Genomic DNA, 22,247 nt, shown 5'->3' on the forward strand with positions numbered 1-22,247 from the left:
CTAGAGTAATGTTTAGTCTTACAAAATTAGTCCCACTCATTCAAAATCAAAACATGATTGGTTGAATCCATTGTTACTTCCTAATTATGTTGGTAGTTAATCTAACATGTAAGGCCTTCAGTCAAGCTCCTGAAGTGCTAACCAATGAGCTGTTTTTACCTAGATACCACAGGGAAAAAATCCCAAGTGGACAATTTTCCATTTCAAGATTTTAATCCTTTTGTTTATAAATCAAAACTTAATGATGAAATAAGATTAACACTATAATACTTGCACTTTAAGTACAACAAGCATGATTAAATAAACGAAATATTTCAGACATGTATTTTTAGTTAGTTTGCAGAAATAATTAGGCCATATTGAAGGCTTATAGGACCCAGAGGCTTCCTCACTCTGCTGTAATGATATTTTTTGTTTTTTGGACCACTGGTGTGAAGTAAGTATTTTACGCTGTGTTCATGTTTCAGGTTCCTCTAACATGCAAGGTAGCCAACTCCTTCTACTTCTTCTTCTCAACTTTGAATACCTTGTTTCTGCACAATCTGTAATAGCTGTGCATTCAACACTTTCATGCAGTTAGTTTAACCATGTTTTGGAAAAAGGCAGGTAGCATAATTGTAGTCAAGACACTGGCATTGCAGGTCTTACATGTGACTGTTGGGCTGTTCAAAATAGTTTACTACTGCATACATATAAACCGCTTGTTAATTTCTGAAAATGTGCAATTTGCAACTGATGCAATTTGTGTGTAAAGTCTGTTTGTGGCATCTCTATGATGACGGTGAAAATAGAGAGCACTGGTATTAAATAGGACTACATATGGATAAGGTTTAATATTGCTGATATCAATCCATTAAAATATACTTGAATCAACTCTGAATATAAGGCCTTGTTCAGACTGCAGGGAAAAGTGGCCCAGGTCCAATGTACTACGCAAATCTGATTTTATTGTTTGGTCATTCACATTATCATTTTAATATGAACTATATCTGACACCAGTCTGGACAGATCACGCTCCTGAACAAACCCACATCCGCAAAGAACACCAAGCCAGCTGGCACGCTTATCCAACAAATGCAGCTGTCTCCTTTTGTGTAACATCAAACTTTGATATGTAGGTACTGATACTGAACAAAGTAAAAAATGTAAACAATGGTGAGTTTCTTTGTTGGTTTTAATTGTGGAAGCTGATCAAACAGAGAAAGGAAGCTCAGTTATTTTTGTTTACCTGTAAAGAAGGATGCTAGGAAAGGACACAAATTCGGTGCCAAAACATAATATGACACTGTCTAAAGGCATTTGATCTGTATGAAGCTTCCTGATCTCCTTTGCTCCTCTTTTTTTAAACTATTCTTCAAGTAAAGTTGAGTTTGAATAGCTGTTAGTTCTCTCATTGAAAGGTTCCATTCTTACATATTCACACTGCCTGTGCTTTTCTTGCTGCTCCAGAACAAAGGACACGAAGCATAACCATAGTAACAGGCGTTTCGATGACATGATGAGGTCTGGCCCTGCGCCATTATGATGAGGATTGTGTTGGATTCATGTACAAGTTGCATGAATTCAGTTTATTCTGTTCATTCTGTTCAGACATTGCCATGTATCTCATATATATATATATATATATATATTTCTTTACTGCTTATGAAAATGGCCCAAGTTGGAATGGAAATGGTCAGATTCAGTGTGTTTTTTGCTGTTCACACTGTCACTCACAAAAAAATCTGTCATATATGAAGAAAAAGATGGGATTTGGACCACATTTTACTGTGAACCTAGCCTGGACTGTAAAAATAATTTGTAAAAAAACTACAAGAAGTCTGGCGGCAGGGGTGCCAGCAAATTCAGCAATTTCACAAGTTCAATTAGTTGTTCTGACATGCAGTATTTTGCCATAATGATAACAGTAACCATTAAGATAACCTCAAAAAGGTCTCTGAAATGAAGGTGATCATTTGTTTTTGTGAATTTACATTCTATTTCTGTAAAGTTTGACAGTGAAAATACGTTTTTGTTTGTTTTTCGTCACAGTGTAAAGTGCTGCCAATCAGACTGTGATCAGACATGAGCCAGTTGTTCATGCAGAGTTGCCTGTATATGAGCCATTTTCTTCAATGTGCTCTGCACCAACATGTTGTAGAGGTCCCAGAGGTACAGAAGGAAATGAGCCGTAGATGCACAAACACACTGCTTCAAACTATTCTGAGTTTCTCAATCAAACTTAGATACACCCTTCTCCCTGAGAGTACTGCTCTGATCTGCAGCTGAATGATGCGCTCAGAGCTTAGGGCCCATCCCAGCCCTCTGATCAACTGAGTGAGGGTAGAATAAGGGGGATATGAGAGAAAGATGAGAAGAGGGATGATGGAGGGAGCCGAATGAATGGAGTGATTATATAGTTCCCGTCGTCATGCTTGAGACACTTAACCTGCTTTTGTATCATTGATGAGGACTTACACAGATTGGTCTGACATCACATCTCATTATTCCTACTGAATTTGGACCAGGCTGTAATCACTTCTCTCCTTTCTTTCCGTTCTCTATCTTTCTCTCTAACTTTGGCCCTCAGCTGTTCTTTATCTTGTGGAAGTCGAGAGTTATTACTTTCATTTTGTAATGCTACTCAAATGGAATTGCATAATTATATATTTAATTATGTAGTGAACTGTGCAAATGCGAATTACATTTACTGATCTAATTGATCAGGTTTAGATCTGCACTGGACTTTTTTTCGATGAAATACGAAAGACGTAAAAGATGTTTTCTTCTTTTTGCTAAAAAAAAATACATGCATGATAACTTTTCATCAAATTCAAATCATGTTAAAATATGTCCTCTTCTGCTTAGAAACTTAAATGTGTTATAGTTTAGTGAAAACTACATAAAGCTACTTAAGGGTTACAGGGTGCTCTTCCAACAGAATTTTTCTGCTTGTTTTAGTGAGCTACAGGTACGAAGTCACTATATTGAACCACATTATGCTTTTATCAGCAGATACACAGTTGCTTGCAGAAGTATGATCTGGCCAAATCATTTATTTATATGTTTATTTTTAAACTGAAAAAAGTAAACACAACCTCTGCACCAAACTATTGAACGACATATAGTAGACTGTATTTTTCAGTCATGCATTGACTTCCACAGTTTCCCTTAACTACCATTTCTTAATGGCACTTGGACAGGGGAAATTGCAAACTGAAAGCGATTTGACACCTGTTTATAGCCTTCCCCTGATCTGTAGGCATCAGTTAGCTTAATTTTCTGATCATCAGCCTGCTTCTTAGAGGGGCCCATGGCTGCGGAGTGTTAGCATAAGGTTTGAAGAGTCAGGGAAGTCATTACGCTCTGGAATTGCCATCAGTTGACAGTTCTTAATGACAGTTCTTGACCTGCATGACTAGTCCTAATGAGTCTGTTAAAGCCCAGCAAGGTAGTTTAGTTCTAAGACTTTACAATGGAAGGGTATCCAAACCTTTACACATGCCTCAATGATTTTTAATACTTCATTTAATTTCTTAAAGTCAAATCAAATTGAAAAGAAATTGAATATCAGCATTAACAGGAAAAAAATCTTTTTTAAAATAGTTTGCTGTGAGGGTTGTGTTTATTTTCACTTGAAAAAGCAACTAAATGTGTTCTTTGGCCAAGGTTGCCCAAACTTTTGCATACAACTGTAACTGCGACTTCTAAAGGTTAACATTGCTGAGAGTCGGACAGAGAAAAGTTTCTACTAACTTGTTCAGCAAGTGGGGGAGCTGCAGACAGGCAAATTGAGCCTAATTCGGTTCTGTCTGTGGGGGTCTGCCGGGCTGTAGATAGAGCAATGGCAGAATCACATTAAGGCTGTGCATGAGGGATGAGCCTGGATGGGAGCACACTCTATTTATGGAGATGCGGTTTGGGATGCGACCCCGCAGGTTCTGTCTGCACTCCGACGGCATGGACTCAATAACAAATCATTCCAACCCCCCCCCTTCCCACCACCCTCCTCCCTACATCCACAGTGACACACACAAGCCGTCTCCCAAAATAGGATCCCCAGTGTGAGTCTGGAGGAGGTAGGCTTGCTGTCTGTGAACAGTGAGGGACTACACGATGACCTTGTTTTACACGAAAGCTTTTCAATAAAAGTTATTAGGAGAGTTTCTTATTGGGAGCATTTTTCTAGCCTGTAACGTTGTGGGCAATTGGTAATGCGTTTGTTTGTGCCTTGGGACCATGATTGAGTGGCCATGCTTGTGGAGTTTTAGAGTCCACTGATCTAAATTGGAAACAAACTCACATGCATAAGCCTATCATCTGCTCCACCCTATTTTTCCAACCAGACAGCAAACATTTAGCCTGTAAACATCATTAGCTAATGAACTGCGCCATTACCATACACTGAAATGCGCACTGATTTCTGTAATATATTGCACACTCAGTGCAGCTTTCATCCTGATGTATTCGCTGGTGGCTTCTGAAAGTCTGGCAGTCGAAAAAAAATGAGTGTGTGCGTATGTGCACTTCGCCAAACGTGCATACGGCTTGCTGCCCGCCCGTCTGTCCTCAGAACTGTTAGACTCGAGGCTTGGCGTAGACCAGATGCACTTGAGCATACGTGTTTGCTATTCATCCTCTTCTCATCCACTGTCTTTGTGTATCTTTCCTTTTTGCAGTTTCTTTTAATGACTGATGAAGCTTTAATGATTGAAGCCAGGCGGCCGAGAGACTTGAAAGAGTTTAATTAGAGAAAAGCTGAAGAGGTCATGAATATTAAGTCCACTTTGACCAGACGGCCTATGCCTCCTCTCTCTCTTTTTCTCTCTCTCTCTCTCTCTCTCTCTCTCTTTTCTCTACTCAGACAGGTCTGTCTCCTCCTCCTCCTCCTCTCTGCCACGCTCCTGCTTTTGTTTTTTCCCCTGTGTGTGTTTTTCCGCTGCCCCCCCGCTCTCTGTCCCAGTGGGCTCTGAACGGTGCCAGAGCTGGATGGGGATCAGACATATACCACATTCAGTGAGACAGAGAGAGAAGGAGCGAGAGAGATGATGAGCGAACCGGGAGAGAGAGAGAGAATGAGTAGAAAAGGAGAGAAAATAGAAGCGTGTAAGGAATGTCACAGGGTTTGCTCGCATTAGGCTGCAGCTCGTGGTGCTGTATGGCGGGCTCCTGCTCTGGATTCTTGAGCTCTCAAACTTGGCCAGCCATACAGCAACAGTGAGACACTCAGATACACATACACAACACACACAGGCACTAGGGCTACAAAATATATGTATATATTATCACAGTATAGGCCTTCTGAATGCTAATATTGCTGAAAGCTACAGTATGTAAATGTAAAAGTAGGAAGGCAAATTTTGGCTGACTATTTGGACTAGCAACCAACCATCATTGGTAAGCGATTAATTTTTTAACCAGCAAACCTGAGATTAGGGTTGTGACCCATCAAAATATCAGTTGTAAAACCAATAGTTCTGGTTCTGAAATCTGAGCCGTGTTTAAAGCCATTGTGACAACTGTGTTCATGATTGTATGACGGCAAGCCAAAAATTTGACAAAATGACTCGAATGCACAGTGATGGACCACTAAATGTTCCACTGTATACTGTATATACTACTGTATATTCCAAAGTTCTGAAGTTATAATTACCACTCATTACTAGGCCAAGTTAAAACAAACATAAATGCCATTACTGCAGTTAGGCTCTGTGTACCTCAGTAGCCCTCAGGAGTCATCGCTGTCCACCTCAAAATCACACCTATGTGGAATTTCCTCATGGTACCGTCCATCAACCTTTCTCTCAGAGAACATGGATGGAACCGTTGTCTGTCTTACCACTAGTGAGTGTTTGCTTTTGTTATGGTAAATTGTTGTGGTACTATCATCAATAGTATCAAACACCACTATTTTAGCTGATTTATTTTTTAGGGTCTTACAGAACCAGTTGCTTATTGTACCATCATACATGCATTTCATAAACGTTTCTTAACGTGAATGAAAACCCTATTCAAATAAGAATGGTTGTTTATTGGAAATTGATTAAACACAACTTTTTATCCAATAGCAGTGGTCAGACAGTTGTGTATTTGTCAGTAAACAGTTAATCAGTTAGTCATTTACATCCCTAGCAGTGAGCATCCTGACCAGCTTTAGATGTTCCTGATACATTTCTGTCAGGGGTGGAGCCAGCAGGAGCATGGGGCTGTTGGGGGTTGTCAACATGAGCCCTCATCTTCAGGGGTCCCACAGATGTGGCCAAAACTAAATAAAAAAAATAAATATAATAAAATGTACAAAATATTCACAAATTTTTAGAAAAACTGAACTTCAGGTCAATGTTGATGTAACTACTATCATATAATTGACAGAATCAACTAATCATATCAGCTTCAAACTCCAGTGACCAAAAGCAAATTGACCATCAAAGCAAGAGGCACAGAGAGACAGATTATAACTGATGAGAAAATAATGCGAATGCAAAAAAGAGAGGTAGGATGAGGACAGCTAAGGTGAGGAAACTGAAAACAAAATGGTAGCAGAACTGTGTGCCTAACAATAATAACGAGGGAGTTGAAGATTACTTAATGAAAGAGATTTGCTTGATGTTGTATGCACCTTAGGCAGCCTGTTTGCTCAGTGCACTGAGTTAAAAAATCAACTTGACATGGTCATGTAGCCTGCAGTGCAGTGCCTACAGCCTTCAGTAGGCCTGTCACGGTTATTACATAATCGCTTAATCACGATTCATTCAGATTATTGCAGTTATTTGCGATGATTGCAATTATTTAAGATGACTGCAGTCATTTTCCACAGTTGTTAAATTTCACAGTCATATTACGCTGCAACAAACAAGATGTGACTTTGGGATTGGGTTTGGACAAAGAAATTCAAATAAAGGAAAGCAATAGATGCATTAATCAAGACATCATGGGGCTCATGAAAACAAAAACATTCCAACTTGGTGCTCTAATGTCTAGTAGGCAGCACTGAGTAATCTGTTTATTTCTTTGCTAGTGGTGGCTATTCAGCCAATTTGGCCACTTTATGTTTTTGTTTTAATGGTTGCAAGCAGTGAACAAGAAAAGACAATTAAATCGTTAATTGCAATTATTTATATGACAGTTAATCGTCACCTAAAATTTCATGATCATGACAGCCCTACCCCCCAGTAAACGCAGTGCTATCTATTGTCATCATTATCCATTATCACTTCACCCCCCGCCTTGTAAGAGCTGATAGAATCCAAACCTGGGAGACTCGATCTGTTGTCTGGACAGGTGAAGTTTATTTGTTGCGCGCGCAGGTTCCAGACATCCAGCCAGCCCCCTTATACAATGGGCTGTCACACTTTTATAGCTGGACTGATGCCAAGATTAGACCCAGCGTATACAGGACAAGTAACAGGTGTGACAACATGACCACATAAGGAGAAAGACAACAATAGTCAACCTAAAATACAACTTCAAAACACACACACACAACACAGCACATTAACTTCCTTCAGAGCAAAAGAGGCCACTGTTTTCTGTAGATATCACTGGATGAGGCAGGGCATTCACATGATCCAGCAGACATAATAATGCAGGTCAGTTTTTTAACCATCAGTGTACAGTATTTTTCCTTTAAGGTTATTCCCCATGCTCCAGTCCGCATGTGGATACATTTTGCCATAACCATCAACATCATGCATGCAGCCTCATCCACTTTTGTCTGTATTGTGCAGCCTTAATACGTGCACACTGTAAAACAGCTGGATCCTGGTGGGGTTTGAGGAATTTGCACGAAAACACGCCCTCAGTGTTATGCAGTATTAGTGACATGTGCATGCACAAAAGTCAGGCTTGGTTAACAGGAGGCGGAGTAAGCGATGATGAAGGCCAGAGGTTAGCATGCATCCAGCTACTACACACCACTAGCCTACCCACACATGCATAAACCGAACAATCTGCAAATGAGACCAGTGCCCACACACAGTGATCATGGATGCAGAACATACACACAGACACACACACATACAAGCAACCACTGCTCCAGAGAGCAGCAAAACAGCGACGGATAAAACAGAAGTGTCTCTGCAGCTAAATGATCCCAGAGGACATGCCCCCTATTGTCGCTCTGTGGTGAGTATACAGGTGATCTGTCTGCTGACTGATGAGTCAACAGCACAGCAGAAGTGGTTTTCCCTCTGTGGGGGTGTTGTGTCCTACTTCCACCCCAGACTGCTGGGCAGAAACTGTGTGTGTACACTTTTAGGGAAAAAATGTCCTGACTGTGTAGGAACATAGAAAAACAGTGCTAACAAAAAACAAGGTTAGCCTGCCTCATCAAGAGCATCAAAAATGGTCTTGACTTCATGTAGAGACCTTTTTACAAAAGCTACACGTTTCATTTTTTATGGCTGAAAGAGCAAAACCATTTCTGTTGTTACTGAGGTTAAGGGTAGGGTTAGGTTTTGGGTTAGGCTAGTAAAATTCTTATTATAGGTAGATTCAGTACTGTGCAAAGTCAGAGACCACCTTTTCATTCAATCAATTTCCAGTTAAAACAGCTGTTAAGTACATGAGTCAGAAAACAAAATAGGAAATAGAAAATGAAGCAAAAGCATCCCACACTATGGGATCACATCTATCAGTATCTAATTTGTCTGCTCTTTACTTTTGTGCTCCTTCCCCCACTTTCACTCCATCCTTGCCATCTTAAAACCGAGTTACAGCTGTATCCTCCAAATAAAAGCTGTTCCCAAACAACATGTTCCCCTTTAAAGACACACTAACATTCATACAGGCAACTACTTTTAGCTGCATAACAAATGTCTTTCTCATGTGCATCTAAATTGCTAAAAGACATATTTCTGGGTGGATTGGATAAGAGATAATTCAAAGAAAAATAAGTGAAACAGCAAGAATTTCCAAAACTGGTTTCAAAGAATGATTGAAAGATGCAGAGTAAATGGGACTCTGTCTGTGAGAAGACAACACTATGGGTCTAAAAGAATGTGCAGCTTTCAGGAAGCTGTTTATGAGAAAAAGAAACAAGCAAGAAAAATTGCACTAGAGCACTTAAACGGAACATCTGAGATGTGGAGTGAGGTTTTATAGACTTTTGAGTCTAAATTTGTAACTAAGATAGAGCAGAAAATGCAACCAACTTCTAAGACTGAACTTTGGTAGTGTGGAAAAATATCCCTGCAGATTTCTTAGAAAAACTGAAAGCAAGTCTTCCAAGAAGAATTGAAGATGTAATAAAGGAAAAGGGTAAACACACAAAAATACTGACAAATTTGATGCTGTATTTCGTTGCTGAGGCCTTTGTGTAATTTTCTCTTCAATATATTTTTTTGCTTTTTTCCTGATGCTGAAAATAGATAACGTGTCCTTAATGGCTGTTATAAGTGGAAATTATATAAATGAAGTTGTGGTCTCTAACTTCTGCATAGTACTGTATACGTCTGGGCCATATATATGGCCCCACGTCCTGACAAGGTATAAAAACGAATGTGTGTGTGTGTTGGTGATCTATGCATATATGCGAGAGAAAGAGGTAGTGAGACAGTGTGTTTTATGCGTGATGGAAAAGGCCTTCAAATTGTCAGTGAAGACAAAAGAGGCTTTAGTGAGCTCTGACATTTTTTTGTAATCACACTCTCACACACACGGTCAACATCAGCGTAGATGTTGACCGAGTCATATTAATCTTCCGCCACACACACACACATATGCAAGTTCATTCACTCTCAGTCTGTCATGGACGGGACACCGATTCAGATACAGTGCCGCCTCTGTGTCCTTAGGCATCAGTTACTGCTACTTCAACAATTTTCTGCTGTCTATTTCTCCTGAATGTGCAGAGTATTGTACATTTTTATATTGTATCTATGAATTTTTTTACTTCCTTTTGTATTATATTTTTGTGTTTATGGTCGCTAGTAGCTGAAAACATTCCTTATATGTAAAAACGCATTTGGCTATTTTTGATTCGGACATTGTCTGTACACGATACACAAGGCCCAGACAGAAGCAGGACACAAAATTGACTTGTTACGTTTGTTTTGACACTTAAAATCCTAATGAAATATCTCATCTTCAACTTACAAACACAAATGTGCTATTAATTGAAAATTTAGAATCTGCACTTGCAACAGATTTCAAAATAATTTTCAAATAAGTGATAAAATTATCGACAATAACAAAAGAGTTATGAAAGACTCTTGTTTGTATCAGGTGGGCGACAGGGCAAGCTGCCGGTGACGGCATTCGAGGCCTTTGACCTGGAGATGAAGAGCTGGACTCGGTACCCGTGCATTCCCAGCCGCAGGGCATTTTCCAGCTGTGCGGCCAATGAGCGAGCTTTCTTCAGCCTGGGGGGCCTACAGCAGCCCGGACCACACAACTTCTACTCCAGACCACACTTTGTCTCCACAGTGGAGGAATACGACTCTGAACAGGGTGAGTGCTGTTCACTTCTTCAAGCTCTGTCTCTCTCTCTCTTTCTCTCTCTCTCTCTCTCTCTCTCTCCCACACACATACACATTAGAACTTGAAATATTTGTTTGAACCCAATGGGACCCTACTTCTCACACTTGGGTTCAGTTGGGTTATGTTGTCATTTCCCAAATATGTGTCAGGCTCAGATTGGGTTCAAATTTCACCTTTAGGTTCTCACAGTCTGCATACCACTTTTAATGGATTTTAGCTGCACTTTTCTCTGCTTTACTTTTCAACCTTCCTCCCTACTTTCACTACCATAAAACAGTTTTAAGTCTTGTATGCTGGAGTTAACCCTTTATGTTGTTGACAGAATTTAGCATCCACAAGGTCCACATAGGAAAGTGGATGCACAGGAAATAAACAGTGAATCAATTCAGGAGAACAGACTTTGACTGTTTGTTAAATATGTATTATATGTAACGTGTTCTAAGTAAAGACAGAGTTTTGTGATGAAACAAGTGAAAGCTATCTTGCTATATCAGATCTGCACAGCATAAGAACAGTGCAGTATGGAAAGTTTATCCATTTTCTTAAATGAAACTTAAAATGAAATTTTGGACAGCTGATTATTTTGATATTTCGTATTTTTTCATAAATTCTTTCATCCATGATGTAATGACAGCAATTATTGATACTACAAGGAAGTTTAACTGGCGAGTCATTAGAAAAATCGCAGACGTCTACAAACTTTTGGACATATAATGTCATGTCAGTTTTATTGCAAAAACATTTATAAAACCTTTAAATATACTAGTGCTAATATATCAGTCAGTCAATTTTTGAACAGTAGAAAACATAGTGGTGTCTATATTTGGAGCTGTTTGTGGAGCTCTGCTCAGTCTGCACAAATAAACAGACGTCTGCAAGATATGCAAGATATAAGAGTGAGATGGAACACACCACTTAAAACCGCATTTCATGGATCATTACCTCAGTTGTGTCAAATCAAAGCAGCGGTTTCACACCTTTTCACGCCTTTGGCTTTGCCAGTGACCATGCAGTCAATCATAAGCTCACCTTTCTTATTCCGTAGGCCAGTATCTCAAGCAGAGATTAGAGATAATGTGTGATACTGGTCTAAATAATACAGTCAGTGTAGATTTTCCAGTTTCTTCTCCAATTTACATTGTATATTAGATTAGATATATTATATATATTATATTAGATTTCAGCTGTGTCCAGGGAACCAGCGGTCTGTGTAGTTTTGTCATGCTTAAACAGTGCCTCACATTAATTCCACTGACCGTGTTCTTTTCTCTTTGTATGCACACTGCTGTCTGTGTGCTCATACTTTCTCTGTTACCCTGAATCCTTTGCAGAGTGTAATTAAATTGTCATTTTAGCCTGTGCGGAAGCCACAGTGGCTGTCAGGATCCATGAAGGAGTCAGCTGCGCCAGTGCAGGCCGAGTTTAGAGTACGAGCCACATCAGCTTTTCAAAATTAAGAGAAAGACCCCCTGTGGACCATCAGCCTTTTTCACACAGCCATGTGTGCTGGCTTTCTCATCTCTTATCTTTGCTTTTTCATTTCACTGGCTGTGCATGCTGGGTTTGTGTGCGAGCCTGGGCTTTGTGAAGGGTGATCTCTTTTGTTGATACGAAGCTCAAACTAAACCCTCAACTCATACCAGACTCCAGTCTGCTTATATTAAGCTTTTCCCAAGTCCTCTGGGAGCACCATTATCCAGGAAACTCATTCAGATGGCAGAATAGAAATGGCTCAGAATGAATGGCAGAAAAGAAAATCAATAAGGCAACGAAAAGCTCTGCAGATTTTGAAGCCCCTGACACCACTTTTGTGATTTTTACCGTACGGAACTTTCCGGTGTCATGTCATGGGCTTATTTAAATTAGACAGAGACAGTTTCCACATTTGAACTGAGGTAACACACTTTTTGCATGTGAGAGTGTGACCTGATGGCTGGCTGCTCTTACGTTTTAATAAGGAGCATTTGCATTTAAATGTCTGATCATAAAAATTCACTTCTGTGATTTGTGTAGTTAACGGAAGGCTTTGTGTTAGCTGACTTGTGTGTGTGTCTGTGTGTGTGGTTAATAGATGCTAGCGTGAGGGGCCAGTGTATGTGTAAGTGGCAATCAGTAATTCCATTATCACTTTACCTATTACTGCAGAGGCTCTGGAGAATGTAGGCGAGTGTAATTACCAACCCGCAGTTACAGGCCAGCTCAATTACACATTCCTGTTCGCTAATCTGCCCATTCACCACGCTGATGAACACATGTAATAAGATGTGTGTCTGTGTCTTCATGTATGCACTCCTGTTCATCAAACGATGTTACTAGTACACCAAGTAGTATACTGTCCTACAGTTCATATATTTCCATCAGAACCTATTTTATTTCACCAAAATAGGTTATACATGTGAGGAATTGGTAAGTGCACACATGTATTGCCTCTAACACACAGTCCAGATAAGTATAGAAGCCTATTTCATATTCCAGATATGGAATATGGATTAAATTATAGCTTTAAAATCCTAACATTTTATGGAAAGTTTGAATATCACACACTGTAGGAGCCTTATTGAATTTAATTAAATTTAAATGTATGTTGCCATTCGTATTTGGTGTATATATGTAACATATATATGTATATATGTGATGATATATATATATCGTCACTGTCCAAAGAAAAACAAGTATCTCCAAAATAGATTTACTAAATTTACCGGTGAAGGCAAAAGCACGCTTACCTTTCAATGCAAGTTAATGTAAAGAGGTTTTATTCCAAATGATTTTTGAACATCTCTATTAGTCCATCCATCATGGAATATTCACACAACGTGAAGGACCGGTAGTGTGTTGAAATGATGTAGAAAAATTAAAAGTGGTCTATATGTAGAGAGATAGATAGTCGCCTTTTACTGTGTTATTTGGTTAGAGTTAATGTTTTTTCCTTTAGTTGTGCTTGAGACTCTTCATTTGCTAACTGCATATAGTAAATGAGCAAGTACAAAGTAATTTGTCTCAATTGGTTGATAGTAAGCACAACATATCTTTACCGCTCTGTAGCTTCAAGTTTTGTTCAGTGTTTTATGCCCTCTTTTATTTACTTCTACTTACTTACTTATTATATACTTTATACCTTAATTAACACTGTATTAACACTGCCTGCCTGCATGTGTGTAGGCCTGTTAGCCTGCCTGTTAGCTGTCCTGCTTTTGCATTCGCTTGCTCTCCAGCCTGCCTGCTCATGCCTGCTTGCAGCATATTTGCTCACTCCACTGCCTCCTTTGGCACCATCAAGGTATGGCGTTCTCAAGGTAATTTGGCCATAACTGAAGAAGAGTGGGACAATATCTGTTCAGTTTCATGCCAGACAAATTACTCTGGCAGTTGGAGGCAATTTTTCATTGAAAACATTACGAAGTTTTTCACTACACCATCACAAAAGAAGCACTTTTCGGTTGGCTCAAAATGTTGGAGGGATTGTGGAGAAACAAATGCACACCATTGTCATCATTTTTGAAGCTGTACAGTTATTTGCCTCCTCTGGCACGAAATACACAAAACAGAGCGCGTGTTAAGGCATCAAGTACCATATAGTTTTAAAGTATTGTATTTGGGCCTTATGCCTCCACAGGTGAAGAGATCAATAGAAATGACCAGTTTAGAAAATCTCCTGCGCTGGTTGTTGAAGAAAACTACGTTCCTACATATCTTTACTGTGGTTTTGAGTCTTTTACTTCATATACATGAAACTTGTGACCAACTTGAGACTGCAAGCATGCGTATAATGATGAAATTGTGCATGTTTTTCCCTCCTTCAAGTCAAGCTGTTCCAAAGTGTCCTACTTTATAATGCCTCTGGCTGCGTATGAGTTTATTATACAGCAGGGGAAAGGCAGAGCCAGTGTGAAAATCCATTTATGACATTTTGTGAATCGATTCAGAGTCTTTCAAGAGAGACGTGATGCATCCAAGAATTGATCATTTTTTCCACCCAAATTTCCATCAGCTGTTGATGGGATTCATTGAGATTTGAGTCACTGATGAATATACATTGGTAGATTACATAGAGGTTCAAGTTGAAAATGTATTTCAAAATGTATTTCAAACTTGATGCGTTTCATAAACTTTAGCTGGCCTGAAAATACACATTCAAGTCTGTGACCCTCAGACAGTTCTCAGTTTTTGTGCCAGCCATGAACTTTGGCGAGCTCCATAGACCCAGTGCAGGTGGTGGGAGCCAGAAGATTGTTCTCTAAACTTGCATCCACACTGAAGAACAGCTCCTACTCCATGTACGAGACTCTGACAGCACTGGGCAGCTCCTTCAGTGACAGGCTGCTTCCCCCAAGTGTGTGAAGGAGCGCTATCACAGGTCCTTCCTGCCTGCTGCTATTAGACTGTACAGCCAGCACTGCTCCCAGTAGAACCCCCAGCCCCACCCCGTTAGACCTCACACACCTACAGAACATAAACTGTGAATTCATCACCATAACCATGTGAAATGTAATCATACCTCATGTGTAGTACTTCTTGTGCAAGATTTCTAATGCAATACTTTTGCTTATTTTATTTATAATGTTTATACTGTTAATTTTTGTGAAGGATAGATTTTATATTTTTTTATCTTTAGTTTATTTTTCATTTTTTTATGTGTTTTCTCCACGGTAATAAGTAACAAACTGTAACCTTGTTAAGAAATGAACAAGATTAAAATCTTGTTTGTTAATTTTTTTCCTGTTACTCTTTTTTAAGTGTCTTGCTCTCCCTTTGCTGCTGTAGCGCTGCAAATTTCCCCTGTGATGGGACTAAAAGTATTATAAGTTAAGTTACCCTTTATTAGTCCCACAACAGGGAAATTCACCTCCGCATTTAACCCATCTGTGCAGTGTAACACCCACATACATACTAGTGAAAGCACACACACTAGGAGGCAGTGAACACACTTGCCCAGAGCAGTGGGCAGCCCTATCCACAACGCCCGGGGAGCAGTGTGGGTTTTGGTGTCTTGCTCAAGGGCACTTCAGTCATGTCCTGTCAGTTTAGGGGATCAACCCAGCAACCACAAGGCTGGTTCCCTAACCTTCAGCCCACGGGAGTCCCTCCAGCCCATTACTGCCCCTCCAGCCCACAACTGCCCCTTCAGCCCATGGCTGCACCTCTAGCTCACAACTGCCCCAATCTTATCTTAGCTTAGTTTAGCTCTGACTGCCCCAAAATCTACAGACTATTCATTGTGAATTGTGGTTAAAATCAGGGTAAAACTCATGTAATATAATCCATGTAATATAAATGAAAGAAAATGATTTTAACATTTTCATATGAAATGCTTAAGCCGTTAAGCATCTATATAAAAATGTTACAACAAAATCATTTTCTTTCATTTTGGCTGCCAGAAACAGACAGTCTTCTACCAGTCAGTCCAATCTGACAGCTGAGCAAGAAGGGTGAGCTAAAAGGTATTCATTCAGTCAGATTCAGCTCTCCATCCGCTCTGCTCTAGTTCACCAGGAGGGTCTCCTGCTCCCAGCGCAGGTTATTTGGTTAATTACGAGCGCCGACTTCCTCTCAGTGGAGAGCAGCCCTAGGCTCAGGAGCTGTCTGAGGATCATCTCCCTGCAGCTCCCTCAAAGCAGCGATGCTTAAAAAGCCTGCAGAGAGGTTCGTTAGAGGGAGAGTCATTAACGTTAGAGTCCTCCCGCTGCCAGTACCGCCGCTCCGCGTGTTTTCCTTTTACCTTGCCGTTGTCAGGCAGAAGCTCTTCAACAGATCTCTTCTCTTTATTTATGACATCTGAGGTGCTAAGAATATGCCTCTCTGCCTTATCTCAGTCTATTTATACCCATAAGCCTGCTTTCCTCGCTCCTTGTTGTGGTTTTCAGTCCCCTCTTCATTTCTTGTTCCTCTGTAGTTTTTCCTCTGCACCACTGCTGAGTTCATCCATTTTTTTTCCAACCACACTAATCAGATCTGTCCCATCTCTACTACTTTGCTGTATCTGTCATTGACTTTTTAGTTCATCAGGCTAATCTGCAGTGGGTTGGTTGAGCTCTGCCTCTGCTGCAGGCATGACTCAGTGAGGCGTTTGCGCTACCTTTCAGAGTGTTTCTTCTTCAGCAGGGCTTCTGAGTCGCTTCAAACCTCCTATATCCCATAAATCCCTTCTCTGCGGACCCAGGCTGATCCTCACGATTCACAGCTAAAAGCGCTCAGCTCCATATGGGGCTCCATTCTGGCCTACTGTATTTCACTCGTTTTCATTTACACACAAACAAGCTGCATGAAGTAATCTCTGACAAAATTTGAGATTGTGTGTGTGTGTGTTTGTGTGTGTGTGTGAGAGAGAGAGAGAGAGAGAGAGAGAGAGAGTGCGACAGAGAGAGAGGATTTACTTCATCAGCGAAATAGACAGAGTATTTTTGTAGACTGAGGCAATGCCAGCAGTACACACCACTCCTCCTGTATTAATTTCGTAAAGACAGTTATGTAAAAGAATGGCACTCAAAGACCTGAAAAATACAAGGCTTCACACTTTTTCTCTAGCACTGAAGAGAATCAAATATTTATGCCAGCTATTAATTCTAACATTAGTGGTTTATGGTAATGTTTCTCATTTTCGTGTTTTACGCGCAGCTCATTTTACTTCAGATTAAAGAGAGTCTCATCTTTGTTAAATGTCTCAAAGCTGTGAAGTCTCTCGCAGAAATCTCTCCACTTAGACTTCGTAAGCCGAAAGCGAGCTTGATGCTCAGAGTATATTTATTGCTTGGAGTAAGAAGCACCTAAAATGTATGTCGCAATTATTCACTAGTCTTTCATGAATTAATTTGTTCGCATTAAACTCAGGAATATGTCATGCCATAATAACCCTGTCAAAGCAATTTTCAAATCATGTGCGCTTGTTGTTTACTGATGTCATAGTGAATCGGCTCTGTGGGAGGACAGGCTATTAACAGGCAGCAGGGGTGCTACGCTGCACCCGTGCTCAAAGGTGCTTCAGGCTGGGTCCAAGATGCTGCTTTTTTCCGCCAGCATTACACACCCCACCTTTACCAGAAAAGACAAATTTGATGTTTTTTAAGCACATTTGTTTTTTATACACCTCGCTAGGGCTACAACAAACAATTACTTCTGTAATTGGTTAATCTGGTTGCTGTTTTGGTCAATTATTCGACTAATCTAATGATTATATTTCTGTTACGAAATAAAATACATTTAAAAACTTTACTTATGATGCAACAAAATTACCTCTTCATTTATTGTTTACTATTTTTCAGCTTACAACCTGTTTTGTTTTCTCTATTCTAGTGCACGTCCAGTCATTTATCTATTTCCCATTTTTATCATGTTTATATGATTCTGACTAGGTGACATCTGATGTGTTATTGACTAAAATGTTTCTGAATTAAACACTGTTATGATTAGGACATAAATGATTGGCATGACTGTTTAGTTTGCAGATTTTAAGTGTTAATGCATGCAAATTCATCTTGGAGTCTTAGCACTTCCTAGCTGAACTGCTGCCTCTGTATGGGATTTTACTACACTGAAGTTAACATTGATTAAACATTCCCCTCTTCCATTAGATGTTGTTTTCCAACATGTAGCCTAACATTTCTGGACTGACATTAGCCATTTAGGCTTGTTTGTAAAAGCACTTTCCCATAATCAGTGGGAGCAGAAAACATGTTGGAACTCAGATCCTTTCGTTTCGCTTTTGCATCACTGTCCTGATGCTGTGAAACACCATCTCTGCTTTGCACCACGCTGTAACTTATTGGTTCTTGCTTTCATGTCATCTCCCTTTGCTGCTCTGTTTAAAGTTCTGTCTGTGCCTTATGATGCAACAAAATGACAGAAGCTATGCCCCTATGTATATAGAGCGTATTGAAATCTGTATGAATTGTCTCCCTTATTAACATTATAGGGCACGCTGTAAGTATATGATGCATTTACAATTAAAAAAAAATCCACATTGACAATATTTAATAATCAGCATAGTCAACTTTGTCAACTAATTGTTGTAACCCTACACTTCATGATATTTTTTACACAGATTTGTCCAAACATAATGCATTTTTATTTTTCATATGTGTTTTTCACATCACGATTTAATAATTTTCACGTGACCTTTTACACATTTCACATTATTTTATGTGGATTTCTACGGGTCATCACGAATGTGCTTCCTTACTAGTTGCTCTGTTTTCTTCTTAAAACAACAAAAGGAATCTTTCATAATTAATCTCTATTGACATGACAGCAGGAACATCTCTGTTTTACAGTCTTAAAATAAAGGTGCTAAAAAAGTTTTGTTAGAGTGATGCCTTAGAATCCATGAGTAAAACACGTGGCTCGTGGGCCAGATCAGGCTTGCAGCACAATCCTATCTGGCCCGCAAAATTATTTCGATTTTCTGTTAATATTAGCCCATTTAACAGTGTGCTCCACTTCAATCCCCAGCATGCACGGTAACATAATAACCCCCAACTCCCTTCTCCCAACAACAATCTATAGGACAGCAGTTACACCACAATTCCACACCAGTCATATCACCAAATTCACTAGCTACTTTTCAGCTGCAGTTCAGCCAATATAAAGACTTAGCTCTGTAGCTCAGAAATAGACCCCAAGAATGAATGAACTTGCAGCAAAGAAAAGATGGCAGGTGTGTGGATCAAGTGCATAGGTGCATATCTCCTGGTGACGTTTTAAGAACTTTTTAAGTGTGAACAACCTTCATATAATATAAAGGTTCAATACCAATGAAATACTTTTTTCACAGAAGTGTACATCACAACCAAGAATCATAATTGAACCTTTATTTTTAAGAGTGTATGGAAGAGTAGGTTATCACAGATATGATGCTTATTATCTATAAATAATGCTAAAACTAAAAATTAGTATTGTTGTGTTGACCAATAATGTGGCCAATAATAGCCTAACCGTATAGTTCAGGGATCGTCAACTGACTGTAGTCTGGATATGGACCTTGCAAAGTATTTCAGCCCACATGGTAAAAATTCTGCCAATTTAACATTATCAAAGCCAATTAACGTATGTAAAGAATGGTCACATTTCAGCTAAATACATGAACATAAAACAGCAGTCCAGTAGCAGTTCTGTAGCAGTCCTATGTTGCAGTTTATCCAGTTACATGCATTTATGTAAACCACTTTAACCAAATGCAGCTCTTTGAAGGGGAGACTACAGGGCTAAATATCTGGTCTAAAAGCATATAATTTTGCATATATTCATAGATTTTTTATTTTATGTACTATTTCTGGTTTGACTAATGAAGCGACGACATGGCATGATGAAAAAACCAGTGTTTAAAAGCAAGTGAACAGAGAACGGTGTGTGTTTCTCCCCTTTTCAAGTTCAACATCAACATGCTCATCTGATCAGAGTCCATGGTGTGAAGAATAGAAACCGTAAGCATCAGCAACACTGCGCAACCAAACAGTTTGAATTAACCTAACGACAAAATGCAGTTCTGAGGACAAATAAAATAAACACAAAGCTCAACGTGAAAGATCCACCTCGTTCAAGGGACAGGGATTTTGTCTTCGATAGACAAATATTTTTCAAAGATATTTTAAGATTTTCTGCTTATTTATTAATTTGTCTGTTTGTTTGTTATTTTAAATTTATTTTTACAAACAATAGGCAATTACCATACAATTTTAATATGTTCATTAGATCAGAAAAATATGTTAAGAATAAAACAGTTTAGTAAATAGTGTATTTGAGGTGCTTTATATTATTATCTTTTGACTGGACTAATTATTAATGGTTAAACATTGAAAAGTAACTGTTGTTGCTATTCACTTACAGTAGTTTGTTTATCTAGCTGGACCTTCCAGTTTTAGTCAAATACCCCTGTTATGGAAGAGATCACTGAGCACTATATGATCAGTAAGGCTCACATAAAACCATGATGTAATTTAGATCACATATGAAAAACCTTCAGATGAGCTGCCCTTTTAGGTCATAACAACGGATGATGTCATGTGTTTGCTTGATCATGATCACATGTGAAATGTATGTGATTCTTCTGTAAGAGCAGCATTCCCACACTGTTAACATTTAAACACAGGTCATGTGTCCCCTGCGGTCTCTCTCTTTTTACTTGCCCTTCATTTTATATCTCTCTCCCTTTTTTTCTGCCAGCACTCAGTAAGGATCAGAAGCAAAGCTTTGATATGTTAGCTACCATACCACAAAACCCCAAACCCTGATCAAACACTGTCAGTCAGCCTGTCTTTCTGCTTGTCTGTTGTTTTCTCTCTACAACCTCTCCGATTTTGTTATTTTACCCTATTTTGTTCCCCTACGTCCTGCAACCTCTATAGATTTCTCTCCATTTTGGTCCCCTGCTTTTGTGTTAATGCATGTGAATGTAGAAGGGAAGATGTGTATGAATGCCTAAGCTGCATCTGCACGCGCATGCGTGAGACCATCATGAGTCAGGCCTAGTGTGAGTCAGAATAAGCGAAAGTATTGCAGTGCTGCCCTCTCCCCTCCACATCCATCTGCTCACACTGATACCACACTGTGCATTCACACGCCGCACTAATAGCATGAATCATGCAGTAATCCTCAACAATGAATCATGGACACTTAGCAGCGCAGCAACTAGCCATACATATCCACTGACTGGCGAGGAAAACAATTAGCTAGTTACTCCTCCTTTCAAAGCGTTACAGTGAAAGAGCGAAACTTCTTGCATTGACTCAAACATCGGGCTTGATTTATAATGATAGTCTTTTACAGATGGTGCACCTCCCTGATTAACTTCTTGAACATCTTGTGTTTAGCATAGCAAAATTTGCTAATGCCGTTGAAGGGCTAACTCAGCAGGCAGTCGTTAGAGATGTTTATACATATTTAACTACCCCATAGGGTGTTGCACAGCTTTGGGCTGCAATTATACATAAATAGACATATTTTGCATCTCAGTGTGTCTTAGCTAAATCAAAAGCCTCTGATTAAACTAAAGCGAAGCTGAAAGTACAAGAATGTTCCCATAAATACATTCAGACTGTGTGCTGCCTGGCAGTGAGAGACAGTGAGATAGTTCTCACGATGATGAGGTTAGTGCTTTTATTTTCCTCTACTCAAAGGAGGAGCATTGCATTAGAGGCTTGTGCTTGTTGCCACCATAATTTTAAAACATAGGCCAGGGGGAAAGATGACCTCAGGCATAGAATAATTTATTAACTCACAGGGCGGCAAGAGTCTAGCTAGCAAAAATTACATCAGGATAAATAGCAGACAGTAAATCAAGGTGTCTGAGAATGACTGCAGCAGACAGGGAGCGGCAGTAAGTGAATTAGGATGCTAAATTTGCCCCATCAGCTAATGGCTCCAGGTTATCGTGATTCAGCATCGTCGTTTCTTGCCAGCACCCTGAGAGCAGCTGTCTGTGTGGCCTATACTGCCGTGCTCTACTGAAACCAGGCCTGACAGCAGGGATTAATTAGGTAAACAAAATTACATAGGAGACACGACTACCTTCACACGAAGAACAGCTGATGAAACAGGATCTGTGTTCATAACTGGCCGTTACATAACAACAGCCTTTCCTCAAGCGTTAACATTGCTGTTTTCTGTGAGCGTTTTCTGTTTTCCTTTTTGGCTGATGTTTTTCTTTTCTAATGTTTCTTTTGTACTTAGTTTTGGTTAATGGTGTAGGGGGTAACACTTCTGTGACCTCTGCAGACTTGGGCAAGACTCCTAACACTACCTTCACCTACCTTTGTAACATGATCGCATTGTAAGTCACTCTGAAAAAAAAGTCTGAG

At 39.6% G+C, this 22,247-nt stretch overlaps 1 protein-coding gene across 1 annotated transcript in view; it reads left to right on the forward strand.

Annotated features, from left to right (window-relative positions):
• Positions 1-22,247, forward strand: part of LOC118822604 (kelch domain-containing protein 8B-like) — a 116,008-nt gene that overhangs the window by 65,606 nt on the left and 28,155 nt on the right. The window contains exon 5 of the mRNA XM_036591760.1: positions 10,204-10,428. Within this exon, the coding sequence (XP_036447653.1) occupies positions 10,204-10,428 (225 nt within the window). The remainder of the gene's footprint in view (positions 1-10,203; positions 10,429-22,247) is intronic.

The sequence above is a fragment of the Colossoma macropomum genome, unplaced genomic scaffold (assembly GCF_904425465.1).
Source record: "Colossoma macropomum unplaced genomic scaffold, Colossoma_macropomum, whole genome shotgun sequence".
Lineage (NCBI taxonomy): Eukaryota > Metazoa > Chordata > Actinopteri > Characiformes > Serrasalmidae > Colossoma > Colossoma macropomum.